General features: G+C 31.4%; 1 protein-coding gene across 1 annotated transcript in view; it reads left to right on the top strand.

Annotated features, from left to right (window-relative positions):
- Gprk1 (G protein-coupled receptor kinase 1) overlaps window positions 1-16,347 on the top strand; it is a 66,778-nt gene that overhangs the window by 48,081 nt on the left and 2,350 nt on the right. The window contains exons 5-15 of the mRNA XM_074126875.1: window positions 396-470; window positions 589-650; window positions 744-795; window positions 876-1,067; window positions 1,357-1,522; window positions 2,425-2,566; window positions 3,725-3,899; window positions 5,319-5,419; window positions 7,591-7,753; window positions 8,171-8,339; window positions 8,822-9,066. Coding sequence (XP_073982976.1) covers window positions 396-470; window positions 589-650; window positions 744-795; window positions 876-1,067; window positions 1,357-1,522; window positions 2,425-2,566; window positions 3,725-3,899; window positions 5,319-5,419; window positions 7,591-7,753; window positions 8,171-8,339; window positions 8,822-9,066 — 1,542 coding nt within the window. The remainder of the gene's footprint in view (window positions 1-395; window positions 471-588; window positions 651-743; window positions 796-875; window positions 1,068-1,356; window positions 1,523-2,424; window positions 2,567-3,724; window positions 3,900-5,318; window positions 5,420-7,590; window positions 7,754-8,170; window positions 8,340-8,821; window positions 9,067-16,347) is intronic.

Genomic DNA, 16,347 nt, shown 5'->3' with positions numbered 1-16,347 from the left:
CTCATCCATCTTAGTATGCCAACGAGTATGCCAATTTTTTTCTGCAATCTTCTGCAGTATGGCCTGTACTAACCATCCCAGTACATTTGTATTTTGGTAATCTACGAAAAAAGTGGGCAGAAATAAATCGATAAGAATTTAAAGACGTCGGAGTTAGGCTGTTCAAAATTTTTGGGAGCTCAAAACATGTATTTACGCGTGCCAATTTTCGGTTAATCTAGGAGAAAAGAAAATAAAGAAGTCTAGTTCTTCTGCTGAACTTAAGCACTTGTTGATGTCCGAACCTGAAACCATTTAGAAAGAACGTTTCTGACTCTATGTTATATTCCCGTAAATGTTGCTATTACTCTATATTTGTTATTGTTTAATCTAAAATGTAATAAATATATTTCCAGGATTACCCAAAGGATGCAGTGGCTCATGTGCAAAAGTATCTAATGAAGAATGAAGTTCCAGTTAATTTATTCGAGGTAAATTAAATATTCCTCATTTTTTTAAATTTTATTTGGTCAAAAGGTACACTGCAAAGTGTACAACACAAAAATTATTATTTGTAAAAAGTAACCATTTTTATTCTTTATTCTTCAGCCATATATTCAAGAAATATTCAACCATCTCAGAGGGGAACCATTTAGGAAATTTTTAGAAAGGTGAAAACACTGTTTGAAATTCACTATATTTTCTTTCTTTAAATAATATTTTGGGTTTATTTATATTTATAATATATTCTTGTTCTGTTGTAGTGAAAAGTATACTAGATTTTGTCAATGGAAGAATCTAGAGTTGAATATACAAGTAAATATATTTGGATAATTTTGAATGTTAACGTAACATCAAAAGGAATTTACATTTATGAGCATATTTATTTTTTGTAGCTTACTATGAACGACTTTAGCGTACATCGTATTATTGGCCGGGGTGGTTTCGGAGAGGTGTACGGTTGCAGAAAAGCGGACACTGGCAAGATGTATGCTATGAAATGTCTAGATAAGAAGAGAATCAAGATGAAGCAGGGGGAAACATTGGCTCTTAATGAGAGGATTATGCTTTCTCTAGTCAGCACTGGGGTAATTACCTTTTTTAATGCTTTATTGCAGGTATCCATTGTGTTCATGCTCCCAAAATTTATAGATAAAACACAATAGCTTGTATTAAATCTTATATAAATCATAAAGTACCTGATAAATAATCATAACGTCGATAAGAATTATACTTTCAGAATTCATTACATTACATTCATAGCTTGAATAGAATCTTACAATTCGTGATTTGTTTTTATCACTTTCAATTTATTTTCTTGCCTTATATGGCGGGTATTTCAAAAGTAATTAACTAAGAACCAAATTTTTATTTTAGGTAGATTGTCCCTTCATTGTTTGTATGACCTATGCTTTTCATACACCTGATAAATTATGTTTTATACTGGATCTAATGAACGGCGGAGATCTGCATTATCATCTTTCGCAACATGGTGTCTTCAACGAAGTTGAAATGAAATTTTATGCTGCAGAAGTTATTCTAGGTAAATACTATTTCATACTTTATGAAATAAAATTATTTTTAAAAAAACCAAAACGCTGATATTTCAAGTTAGTTTATAAGAAAATCTGCAATTTTAAACTGAATTTTGAGGCAATCTGATAACACTCCATTTTTCGCCGGAGTTGGCCCGAAGGCAGTAGTTTGCCCATCAATGATTTAGAACATCCTCAACAAAAGTAACCTGAACAAATTTTAATTTTGATGAAATATCAGCTCGTCAACAAACCGTGTGACAGTGCAACAATGGGGAAAATACTGTCTAGTAGTCTGTCTCTCCTCTCCCTCCTTATTAGAGTCTATCTTACCTTCACGTTCCGCCTTTCTGTTGCCATTTCTAAATACATACAAGTATGAGTTTGTGATTAAAAAAAAAAGAAGAAAAGTTTTTCACCTCACAGACAAACAATAATGTACTAAAAGTTCTATCAGCAGTTTTATCTTATGTTTATTGATAATGAGATCTAAATATTTGTGGTGTACCCAACTCACTTCTTCTATAACAAAATAGTATACTTATATATAAAGGGTACATGTTTTTATAAATGTATGTCTAAATATATCAATCATGATTGTTTTTATTTTACAAGTCACTTATTAAAGGAATGAACTTATGCGGCATAACGTGATTTTTCCTCTCACATGCAAACTACATTTTACAAGGAAATTTGGTTCTTTTTATACTTGGTTCAAAAATTATTATTTCATGTTACTATTATATATATTATTTATCGTCTTATTTGACTATATTTCATAAGTTTTATATTTTGGGTTGTGCAGGACTGCCGCTAGGGCCGGGTGCGTTATGCATAACGCTTGAGTAAATCATGGAAGAATCAGGAAGTTTTACTTGAAACAAAATAACCTTTTCCTTGTTGATTACAGGTTTGGAACATATGCACAGGAGATATATCGTTTATAGGGATTTGAAACCTGCAAATATATTGCTTGATGAACATGGACACGTACGAATTTCGGATTTGGGTCTTGCCTGTGATTTTAGTAAAAAGAAACCTCATGCCTCTGTGTAAGTTATCGAAACTATTCAAATACATTGGACTGTTATTACTTCATTATAAATCGCACAGTTTAGTGAAATGCTATACAATTAATTTTCTGTTTTTCTATTTATGGCGATTCGTAGCAAATACGTTAAGCTTACTGTTATTTTAATAGGCCAGCTAGTAGGTCAACTAGTGATTCGTTTGTTTTAACAAATTAATTATACGTTACCAAAATATGATTAGCCAAAATCATATTTCGCAATATGATCTTGCTGATTTTTTCAGTAGTCGGCATCTTTCTCGAGAACCACTTTAAAGTTTTTTGCACAGAGGATAAAGCACGTTGTGATGGGTAAAATCTTAGTTATCTCCCACCATTATGGATCCTACCTCATATTTCTCTTGGCCAAAGGAGACACTCTGGAAGTGCCACTAAACTGAATCGTTTGATACATTTTATGCTATTTTTGTCAAAAACAGTTCCATGGATTTTCTGTAAAGTTTAATAAAGGTAGTTAAACCATTTATTTGAAACATTTTACCCGAAAACATATTCAGGGCACACTTGAAGAAAGCACTGATTGAATCTAAGGTTCCAATTGATTATTATTAATGGATCTGTACTTTGATATAAAATTAAAGAGGATTGAATGAGTCGTTGACTTTAAAGAAAATGGCGTGACAGGAAACGTTAATTTTCTGAAAGGTTTTTGTCAGTTTCCATGCATTTTTGAAATCTGTTTCGAACGCGTTAGATTAGGTGTCTAGTGAAGGGCTCCACTAACTAAAAATATGTAGACTTAAGACGTAAGGACTCCTCTCTCTCTCTCTCTCTCTCTGGTATTTTTTTTTTTTTCACTCTTAGGTTTTGAAGGATCGCAAGGTTAGTAAAAATTCAACTTCGAAGCAGTTTATTAGTAAACTAATTGTACTTCGGTGAGAAAAAATAGAATGTTTTGCATTTTGCCCTATATGATTTTTTGAAAGAAATTGTTCGATCTAGGAACTTGAACCGATAAGAACAACAATTTTCCAAAAAAAAAATAGAAAATATTTAATACTTTTAATTACACTTGTCTCATAGCAATTTTTCCGGGTGCAATAATCCAACATAATTATTTTTCTCATTTATCAGTATACTTATTTAGAAAAGTCTTATAATGAAAACCTTCTCTTTTTAGTGGTACTCATGGGTACATGGCTCCAGAGGTTCTGTCCAAAGGTACTGCCTATGATTCCAGTGCAGATTGGTTCTCATTTGGGTGTATGCTTTACAAATTATTAAAAGGTCACTCACCTTTCAGGCAGCATAAAACAAAAGACAAACATGAAATCGATAGGATGACGTTGACAATGGTAAGTTTTTGTATTTACTTAAAAATAATTAATTTACCATAAAATTTTAATGTTCGTTGTCATGAAGATGAATAAGTAGAAAAAAAGTAATTCATACAGTTAATTACTGGATATGGTTGTAGATACCAATGATCGGATGATAGTTGGATCATAAAGCCCGTATGAAAATATAGGCATTAATTACTGTTCTTAAAATCAGCTATTACAGAGCTTTTGCATCCAACGATCCAGAAGAATGTGATCTAGCCCGTTCAAGGTGATACGTTTGATACCCGTGCGTGCATCTGTTGAAAGTATATGTTGGAGAATGCCGCCTCCACAGTTCCAAAAACATCTACATCGTTGTCTGAGATCAGTTCCTTAAATTCTGTAAAATTTATCGTGCTCAAGCCATCCGCATTCCAAAATAATATAATCTTTAGCAGGGCTTTGTCTAACTGGTATGGTTGTGGCCGATTCATTGTTGCCATTAAAACAAAAAATACTCTTTGGCTACTGGGTTTCAGCGCAGATCGTCTAGCCACAAAATTTGCGTTTCCAGGCAGCACGACGAGGACGCTATCTACTTGACCCCCCTGGTTTGAAATAGTTGAAAAGAAACTTGTAGAAGGGAAGCACCTGGCTTTCCAGTGGATTCTAGCACATTGTGGATTATCAAGGAACGAGCAGGCCGATAAACTTGCGTGGCAGGAGAGTCAATGTGATCAGCCCGACCGCGAAGTGTTATCGGCTAAAAGAGTTATAGGTAGCCACTTTAAGAGGAAATTACTCGCTGAATTTAAGAGCATCGCCGCTGGAAAGAAGAGGGTAACACTGCTAGAAGATAGGATACCTGGCGGCCTCCCAATAAAAGAGTCTGTTGTGCTCACCCGACGAACTACAGGGCACGATATAATAATAATAACAATTGAAGAATTTGGAAATTCCGATAGAAGTTTTTCATCAGTATAAACTGTTCCAATTTACGAAGTTAGGAACAAAAGATCATTAAGAGAAAATATATTCGTAGAGAAAGGCATTGTTAAAGATAACAAGCAAAGAAACAAACAATTTATGTAATCTTTATAACTACATTAGTTGTGAAATTTTTTTCATCTCACTGTGTGAGATAGAACGTAGTAATCCTGCAAAATTTGGAATAACGTATACATAAATTATATTCTTTAAATGTAAGCATTTCAACTTTTATATTCCTAAGCTTCAGTTGTTTTTCTGTAAATCGATTTCCTTAACAGTTGAAATAAATTCAAGTTAACTGTATTATCTTTTCAGATTTTTTTTTTTTTTATCTTATGAGATCCGTTCAATCTTTCAGAATTGAAAGCTTAAAAAACTTGAATATTTATTATATTTGAAAATAGATTTCTCTTTTTACTAGTACCTAATTTTTTTTTTTTTTTTCATTCAAATGATGAGCAGAATGTGGAATTGCCAGATTCCTTCTCACCGGAATTAAGAGATCTGTTGGAAAGGCTGTTGATGAGAGACATAGATAAGCGACTTGGATGTAAAGGAAGAGGGTAATTATATACTAAATGATTATGCTTTAGAATACTTTATTTATTTATTATTTTTATTTGACCACCTTTTGTTTCAACCACATTTTATAATGACTAAGAATGTCATACTATTGATAATTAATCAGTCAGTGTCATGTTTGGAAATGGACGATTTGTTTGCATTTACAAAGCGGATGCCAAATTTTTCTTTATTCAACCAAGTTTTTAACTGAAGTTTCCAGATCTTTGGTTTTATATGTTGTAGTACGAATGCGTATTGTATTCCGGACCGGTTTCGGATTTTCAACCATGATCTGAGGTAGATTAATCTATCTGGTGTAGAAATTTCGACTTTACTTATGTTTTCGAATGATACTACACTTGCTGAGTGAGGAAGGTTACACGATATGTGTGTTATTAGAAATATTACTGAATCGTAAAACATTTTCTTACTTATGCAACATGTTTTATTATTCAGTAACCATTTTACTGTGTTACACTATGTAACCTTCCTCAATCAGTCAGCAAGTGTTGGGCGAGTTGAAACTCTATACCAATCAGATTAATTCTATTTCTGATGATGGGTTAAAGTTAGGAACTGGTCAGGGATACAATAAATATTCGTAGTAGAATAAAAGACATAGGATAAAATCAAAGATATAATCCAGCGTTGCGAACCAACCACATTTTTAAAAGTTTCCAAACAACGTTCAAATAATTTATTACTCTGTTTAAGTACTTTGTATATATTTGGAGGCATTGTGTATACATACTAAATAATCCAAAAATAGGTAAAAATTTACTATGTAAATACAAATTTACATCCTGTGATACAAAAGGATGTACAGTTAATGACAGTCATATTCATACACCAGGTTGTTGTTTCTTTATCTGTTTTTATTTTATTTTTGGTGAGTCAGGGTGAACAAATAACGCACACATATTAAGTAAAATTTTATTTTTCACAATATAACACTTTTTTCAATTCACAAACTGTAAAAATTTAGCCAAAATAGGTAATTGTTTCGAAATAACTTCGTCACCAACGAGACTTTCATATTCATAGATTTGCAACAATAAACATTTCTTGATCATAAAAAAAAAACTCAATATTTCGTTGGGTAGTCTTTTCTCTTAATTACTTCAGATAACCTCCTAGGCATCGACTCAACAAGTTTCTTGGTGGTTTCCGGAGTAATGCTGTACCATTCTTCAATTGCTTTCTCCTTCAGCTGACTTACATTTTGGATCTGATGATTTTTCAATTTTTTTTAAACTCTGCCCACAAATGCTCGATTGGCTTAAAAATGTTAATTTTAGTTTCATCTGTAAATAAAACAATTCTCAATGCGATGGAAACAGTTAAGTTAGGAGGAAAAGACATGAAAGCCTTTCTGTAAAGAATCTTCAACAGACAGTACAGTTTGCAGGTGGTGATGATTTGGAGGTGCTTCTCGGCTTCTGTGGTAGGGAAAATTCAATTTATCAACGGCATTATGAATGCTGAGAAGTAGGTAGATATTTTAAGAAAAAATTTAAAAGAATCGTTCAAAAATTTGGGAATTGAAAGGAATTTTATTTTCTATCAGGATAATGATCCCAACCACAAGGCCCTTAAAACCAGAGAATGGCTATTATATTATTGTCCCAAAGTGATGGCAATACCCCCACAGTCATCAGATCTAAATCCAATCGAGCATTTGTGGGCAGAGTTTAAAAAAAATTGAAAAATCATCAGATCCAAAATGCAAGTCAGCTGAAGGAGAAAGCAATTGAGGAATGGTACAGCATTACTCCGGAAACCACCAAGAAACTTGTTGAGTCGATGCCTAGGAGGTTATCTGAAGTAATTAAGAGAAAAGACTACCCAACAAAATATTGAGTTTTTTTTTTATGATCAAGAAATGTTTATTGTTGCAATTGTATGAATATGAAAGTATCGTTGGTGACGGAGTTATTTCGAAACAATTACCTATTTTGGCTAAATTTTTACAGTTTATGAATTGAAAAAAGTGTTATATTGTGAAAAATAAAATTTTACTTAATATGTGAGTGTTATTTGTTCACCCTGACTCACCAAAAATAAAATAAAGACAGATAAAGAAACAAAACCCTGGTGTATGAATATGACTGTCCTTAACTGTATATATTTGTACTTTTTATTGATGTTCCCTGTCTCTTCTCTTTTTTAGAGCTGACGAAGTTAAAGAACATTCTTTCTTCGCCGGAGTAGATTGGCAACAAGTATACGTGCAGAAATATCCACCTCCTTTGATTCCTCCAAGAGGAGAAGTGAATGCAGCAGATGCTTTCGACATTGGCTCATTCGATGAAGAAGACACAAAAGGGATTAAAGTAAATTTATGAATTAGCTTTGTCTTTAGTGAATCGTTTATGTAATGGTTAGTGTAATTTGGATAATTTCTGTTGGGGTACAAAACATTGCGTTTGTAAAATTCAATATCCGTATAGTCTTCCTTGTACTTACAACCCGCTTTTCTAAGTCCAATCCCAAAGTATTATCTATTTTTGAAATTAAACCCCAAGAATTTAAAGTACTTTTTCATTTTGTTTTCAGTGATTACCCATGCATTTTACATTCATTGCAAACATCTAACTTTAATACTTAAGCATTTTAATTGCAGAATAAGTATAAAAATAAATAAATAGTTACAGAGGCATTCGTTAAACAACTTTGATAACAAAATTCATATTTAAAAAAGGATGTAGGAACTTCCAATAAATGTTAATCCATTGATTTTTTTTGTACAGTTAACAGAAGCAGATCAAGAACTGTATAAGAATTTTCCTTTAGTTATTTCTGAAAGATGGCAAGGTGAAGTTGCTGAAACTGTATTCGAAACCATCAATTTCGAAGCAGATAGGGTAGAACAGAAGAAGAAGGCAAAACAGAAACAGCGTTTTGATACAGATGAAAAAGGTAAAGTATTCTTTGATAACATTCAAAAGAAAAAGCCTCTACAGCGCAGTGTTTGTTGATGGACATTGTTGACTTACAGTGGCACACTTAGAAGCTTCTGAGCTTCAAATACCTTAGATGTTGACGCGCCTTAAGGGATCAACCTGAATAATTGCTTATTTTAAATTGTGGTTGGGTCTGATCAAATTGCTAAATAATCTCGTTTTATCCCTCATTGCACAAATGTTTTTTTCCTGACAGGTTCTGTGTTTCATCCGTCATCAGAGGTCAATTATCAGAGGCCACAAAATTACATATAGTACTACTGAATAATATATTTTATGTAAAAACTCAATTATGAAAATAGAACACGATTGTAATAATTTCCTAACTAGGACTTTTGGTCATGCTTTTTTTTTTACAAATATGTTCATATTTGTGTAATGATAATAAGGAATAATGTAACCATAACTTGTTCACAAGATTTATCTGGTTGTTTACAGAATCTGATTGCATTCTTCATGGATATATAAAGAAGTTAGGTGGTCCATTCGCTTCAGCTTGGCAAACAAGATATGCAAAATTATATCCTAATAGATTAGAACTGCATGCAGAATCTGGATCAGCTAAACCGGAGCTTGTTTTTATGGATCAGGTGGAAGAAGTGTCTCCAGATCTAGTCACCGTCAAAGGGGAACAGTGTATCAATATTAAGACAAGGGATGCCAAGATTGTTCTTACTAATTCGGTAAATATTTTAACTATAGTACGTTTTGTTTTTAGTAAATAAATGAATTAATTAAAAAATCAAAAGTTGTTATTAATAGATAATAAATGAATATACTTGTAGTCAGAGTTGGGCACTGATTAAAAAAAAATTAAATTCTAAATTTAATTCATTAAATTTTTTAATGCATTAATTTATTTTTAATTTTAATCAGAATTTAATCGGCGAATTTAATCGTAATTTTAATCATATGACAATTATTTAATCAATTAAATTTCAGATTTAATCGTTAATCAAACTAATTTAATCAAACTAAAAAAATTATGATTAAATCTAAGAATTAAATTGAACTTTACTTTTAATCACCGAATTAGTTCCATTTCAATCGTTAATCAAACTAATTTAATCATCCGCTTTTATGGCTTTTCAACCAATGGTTCGAACCACGTTTTGGCGAGGCCATTTTTCTAAGCGTCTTCAATAAATACTTTTCGGTTTATTTTTGTAGACTTGGACATCTTCACGAGTCTCTAGACCAGTGGTTCTTAACCGGTGTTCCGCGAATATCGTCCAAGTGTTACGCGAAATTTCAATTTTAAATGTATTGAAATTTAGAAACTTAGGAAAGATACGAAAACAAAAAATTGTTCCTTTTTTTTATTAATTTGAATTTAATTTTACCTTCTTGCTAAATACCTAATTTCAAATTATTTAATGTTAGTGTTCCGCGAGAAAAATATATACGAGTACATATAATTGTGTTCCGCGTCTATGAAAAGGTTAAGAACCACTGATATAAAGGGTTAAAAATTTTTTGGGTCATGAAATTCTGTAAAATTATGGCCGTTCTATATCTCCCGCTATGAACCACGTATTGATATGGAATTTTTTTCTCTTATACACTTCGTTTTTCTCAATTAAAAACTATAGTTATTTTGTGCATAGATCTATAAATGTAGAAGATATAAAGGGTTGAAAATTTTGTGGGTCATGAAATTCTGTAAAATTATAGCCGTTCTATATCTCCCACTGTGAACCACGTATTCGTATAAAATTTTCTTTTCTTGTACACTTTGTTTTTCTCAATTATAAACTACAGTTATTTTGTGCACAGATCTAAAAAGGTAGAAGATATAAAGGGTTGAAAATTTTTTGGGTCATGAAATTCTGTAAAATTGTGGCCATTCTATATCTCCCACTGTGAACCACGTATTCGTATGAAATTTTGTTCTCTTGTACACTTTGTTTTTCTCAATTATAAACTATAGTTATTTTGTGCACAGATCTAAAAAGGTAGAAGATATAAAGGGTTGAAAATTTTTTGGGTCATGAAATTCTGTAAAATTGTGGCCCTTCTATATCTCCCACTGTGAACCACGCATTCATATGAAATTTTGTTCTCTTATACACTTTGTTTTTCTCAATTATAAACTACAGTTCTTTTGTGCACAGATCTAAAAAGGTAGAAGATATAAAGGGTTGAAAATTTTTTGGGTCATGAAATTCTGTAAAATTGTGGCCATTCTATATCTCCCACTGTGAACCACGTATTCGTATGAAATTTTGTTCTCTTATACACTTTGTTTTTCTCAATTATAAACTATAGTTATTTTGTGCACAGATCAATAAATGTAGAAGATATAAAGGGTTGAAAATTTTTTGGGTCATGAAATTCTGTAAAATTATGGCTGTTCTATATCTCCCACTGTGAACCACGTATTCGTATGAAATTTTGTTCTCTTGTACACTTTGTTTTTCTCAATTATAAACTACAGTTATTATGTGCACAGATCAATAAATGTAGAAGATATAAAGGGTTGAAAATTTTGTGGGTCATGAAATTCTGTAAAATTGTGGCCATTCTATATCTCCCACTATGAACCACGTATTCGTATGAAATTTTGTTCTCATATACACTTTGTTTTTCTCAATTTTAAACTATAGTTATTATTTGCACAGATCAATAAATGTAGAAGATATAAAGGGTTGAAAATTTTTTGGGTCATGAAATTCTGTAAAATTATGGCTGTTCTATATCTTTCACTGTGAACCACGTATTCGTATGAAATTTTGTTCTCTTGTACTCTTTGTTTTTCTCAATTATAAACTACAGTTATTTTGTGCACAGATCTAAAAAGGAAGAAGATATAAAGGGTTGAAAATTTATTGGGTCATGAAATTCTGTAAAATTGTGGCCATTCTATATCTCCCACTGTGAACCACGTATTCGTATGAAATTTGGTTCTCTTATACACTTTGTTTTTCTCAATTATAAACTATAGTTATTTTGTGCCTGTGCACAATTTCAACCCTGTATCAATAAATGTAGAAGATATAAAGGGTTGAAAATTTTGTGGGTCATGAAATTCTGTAAAATTGTGGCTGTTCTATATCTTTCACTGTGAACCACGTATTGATATGGAATTTTGTTCTCTTGTACACTTTGTTTTTCTCAATTATAAACTACAGTTATTTTGTGCACAGATCTAAAAAGGTAGAAGATATAAAGGGTTGAATATTTTTTGGGTCATGAAATTCTGTAAAATTATGGCTGTTCTATATCTCCCACTGTGAACCACGTATTGATATGGAATTTTGTTCTCTTGTACACTTTGTTTTTCTCAATTATAAACTATAGTTATTTTGTGCACAGATCAATAAATGTAGAAGATATAAAAGGTTGAAAATTTTTTGGGTCATGAAATTCTGTGAAATTATGGCCGTTCTATATCTCCCACAGTGAACCACGTATTGATATGGAATTTTGTTCTCTTGTACACTTTGTTTTTCTCAATTATAATCTACAGTTATTTTGTGCACAGATCTAAAAAAGTAGAAGATATAAAGGGTTGAATATTTTTTGGGTCATGAAATTCTGTAAAATTATGGCTGTTCTATATCTCCCACTGTGAACCACGTATTCGTATGAAATTTTGTTATCTTATACACTTATTTTTTCTCAATTATAAACTATAGTTATTTTGTGCACAGATCAATAAATGTAGGAGATATAAAGGGTTGAAAATTTTGTGGGTCATGAAATTCTGTAAAATTGTGGCCATTCTATATCTCCCACTATGAACCACGTATTGATATGGAATTTTGTTCTCTTGTACACTTTGTTTTTCTCAATTATAAACGACAGTTATTTTGTGCACAGATCTAAAAAGGTAGAAGATATAAAGGGTTGAATATTTTTTGGGTCATGAAATTCTGTAAAATTATGGCTGTTCTATATCTCCCACTGTGAACCACGTATTGATATGGAATTTTGTTCTCTTGTACACTTTGTTTTGTTAATTATAAACTGTAGTTATTTTGTGCACAGATCTAATAAAGTAGAAGATATAAAGGGTTGAAAATTTTTTGGGTCATGAAATTCTGTAAAATTGTGGCCATTCTATATCTCCCACTGTGAACCACGTATTCGTATGAAATTTGGTTCTCTTATACACTTTGTTTTTCTCAATTATAAACTATAGTTATTTTGTGCACAGATCAATAAATGTAGAAGATATAAAAGGTTGAAAATTTTTTGGGTCATGAAATTCTGTAAAATTGTGGCCATTCTGTATCTCCCACTGTGAACCACGTATTCGTATGAAATTTGGTTCTCTTATACACTTTGTTTTTCTCAATTATAAACTATAGTTATTTTGTGCACAGATCTAAAAAGGTAGAAGATATAAAGGGTTGAAAATTTTTTGGGTCATGAAATTCGGTAAATTGTGGCCATTCTATATCTCCCACTATGAACCACGTATTCGTATGAAATTTTGTTCTCTTATACACTTTGTTTTTCTCAATTATAAACTATAGTTATTTTTTGCACAGATCAATAAATGTAGAAGATATAAAGAGTTGAATATTTATTGGGTCATGAAATTCTGTAAAATTATGGCTGTTCAATATCTCCCACTGTGAACCACGTATTGATATGGAATTTTGTTCTCTTATACACTTTGTTTTTCTCAATTATAAACTATAGTTATTTTGTGCACAGATCAATAAATGTAGAAGATATAAAGGGTTGAATATTTTTTGGGTCATGAAATTCTGTAAAATTATGGCTGTTCTATATCTTTCACTGTGAACCACGTATTGATATGGAATTTTGTTCTCTTGTACACTTTGTTTTTCTCAATTATAAACTACAGTTATTTTGTGCACAGATCTAAAAAGGTAGAAGATATAAAGGGTTGAAAATTTTGTGGGTCATGAAATTCTGTAAAATTGTGGCCATTCTATATCTCCCACTGTGAACCACGCATTCGTATGAAATTTTGTTCTCTTGTACACTTTGTTTTTCTCAATTATAAACTATAGTTATTTTGTGCACAGATCAATAAATGTAGAAGATATAAAAGGTTGAAAATTTTTTGGGTCATGAAATTCTGTAAAATTATGGCCGTTCTATATCTCCCACTGTGAACCACGTATTGATATGGAATTTTGTTCTCTTGTACACTTTGTTTTTCTCAATTATAAACTACAGTTATTTTGTGCACAGATCTAAAAAAGTAGAAGATATAAAGGGTTGAATATTTTTTGGGTCATGAAATTCTGTAAAATTATGGCTGTTCTATATCTCCCACTGTGAACCACGTATTCGTATGAAATTTTGTTATCTTATACACTTATTTTTTCTCAATTATAAACTATAGTTATTTTGTGCACAGATCAATAAATGTAGGAGATATAAAAGGTTGAAAATTTTGTGGGTCATGAAATTCTGTAAAATTGTGGCCATTCTATATCTCCCACTATGAACCACGTATTGATATGGAATTTTGTTCTCTTGTACACTTTGTTTTTCTCAATTATAAACGACAGTTATTTTGTGCACATATCTAAAAAGGTAGAAGATATAAAGGGTTGAATATTTTTTGGGTCATGAAATTCTGTAAAATTATGGCTGTTCTATATCTCCCACTGTGAACCACGTATTCGTATGAAATTTTGTTATCTTATACACTTATTTTTTCTCAATTATAAACTATAGTTATTTTGTGCACAGATCAATAAATGTAGGAGATATAAAGGGTTGAAAATTTTGTGGGTCATGAAATTCTGTAAAATTGTGGCCATTCTATATCTCCCACTATGAACCACGTATTGATATGGAATTTTGTTCTCTTGTACACTTTGTTTTTCTCAATTATAAACGACAGTTATTTTGTGCACAGATCTAAAAAGGTAGAAGATATAAAGGGTTGAATATTTTTTGGGTCATGAAATTCTGTAAAATTATGGCTGTTCTATATCTCCCACTGTGAACCACGTATTGATATGGAATTTTGTTCTCTTGTACTCTTTGTTTTTCTCAATTATAAACTAGAGTTATTTTGTGCACAGATCTAAAAAGGTAGAAGATATAAAGGGTTGAAAATTTTTTGGGTCATGAAATTCTGTAAAATTGTGGCCATTCTGTATCTCCCACTGTGAACCACGTATTCGTATGAAATTTGGTTCTCTTATACACTTTGTTTTTCTCAATTATAAACTATAGTTATTTTTTGCACAGATCAATAAATGTAGAAGATATAAAAGGTTGAAAATTTTGTGGGTCATGAAATTCTGTAAAATTGTGGCCCTTCTATATCTCCCACTGTGAACCACGCATTCGTATGAAATTTTGTTCTCTTGTACACTTTGTTTTTCTCAATTATAAACTATAGTTATTTTGTGCACAGATCAATAAATGTAGAAGATATAAAAGGTTGAAAATTTTTTGGGTCATGAAATTCTGTAAAATTATGGCCGTTCTATATCTCCCACTGTGAACCACGTATTGATATGGAATTTTGTTCTCTTGTACACTTTGTTTTTCTCAATTATAAACTACAGTTATTTTGTGCACAGATCTAAAAAAGTAGAAGATATAAAGGGTTGAATATTTTTTGGGTCATGAAATTCTGTAAAATTATGGCTGTTCTATATCTCCCACTGTGAACCACGCATTCGTATGAAATTTGGTTCTCTTATACACTTTGTTTTTCTCAATTATAAACTATAGTTATTTTGTGCACAGATCAATAAATGTAGAAGATATAAAAGGTTGAAAATTTTTTGGGTCATGAAATTCTGTGAAATTATGGCCGTTCTATATCTCCCACTGTGAACCACGTATTGATATGGAATTTTGTTCTCTTGTACACTTTGTTTTTCTCAATTATAAACTACAGTTATTTTGTGCACAGATCTAAAAAAGTAGAAGATATAAAGGGTTGAATATTTTTTGGGTCATGAAATTCTGTAAAATTATGGCTGTTCTATATCTCCCACTGTGAACCACGTATTCGTATGAAATTTTGTTATCTTATACACTTATTTTTTCTCAATTATAAACTATAGTTATTTTGTGCACAGATCAATAAATGTAGGAGATATAAAGGGTTGAAAATTTTGTGGGTCATGAAATTCTGTAAAATTGTGGCCATTCTATATCTCCCACTGTGAACCACGTATTGATATGGAATTTTGTTCTCTTGTACACTTTGTTTTTCTCAATTATAAACTGTAGTTATTTTGTGCACAGATCTAATAAAGTAGAAGATATAAAGGGTTGAAAATTTTTTGGGTCATGAAATTCTGTAAAATTGTGGCCATTCTATATCTCCCACTGTGAACCACGTATTCGTATGAAATTTGGTTCTCTTATACACTTTGTTTTTCTCAATTATAAACTATAGTTATTTTGTGCACAGATCAATAAATGTAGAAGATATAAAGGGTTGAAAATTTTTTGGGTCATGAAATTCTGTAAAATTATGGCTGTTCTATATCTCCCACTGTGAACCACGTATTGATATGGAATTTTTTTCTCTTGTACACTTTGTTTTTCTCAATTATAAACTACAGTTATTTTGTGCACAGATCAATAAATGTAGAAGATATAAAGGGTTAAAAATTTTTTGGGTCATGAAATTCTGTAAAATTATGGCTGTTCTTTATCTCCCACTGTGAACCACGTATTGATATGGAATTTTGTATTTGTTTGGAATTTGTTTGTGTAAGGTGGTCCTATATAAGTCTTGAGAGTCACCAACATAGTACAGGTGAGACACCAGACTGGTAGAATGATGGTGCCAAGTTTGGGAAAGGTGATAATATTGATAGAGAAGGGGCACCAGCTAGGCGGAATAAAGATGCATTGGTCTGATTCTGGTTTAACCATTGGCAGTGTTTGGTTTTAAAAATTTAATCTCTTAAATTTTGATTAAATTAAAAAATTTAATCGTCTAAAGTGATTAAAACTAAATTTGGAATTTAATTCAATCAATTAAAATTATTATTATTTAA

The sequence above is a fragment of the Rhodnius prolixus genome, unplaced genomic scaffold (assembly GCF_049639745.1).
Source record: "Rhodnius prolixus isolate KJV_2025 unplaced genomic scaffold, Rpr scaffold_3, whole genome shotgun sequence".
Lineage (NCBI taxonomy): Eukaryota > Metazoa > Arthropoda > Insecta > Hemiptera > Reduviidae > Rhodnius > Rhodnius prolixus.
Note: the sequence above shows the minus strand (reverse complement) of the source record. Positions and strands in the feature narration are given on the sequence as shown.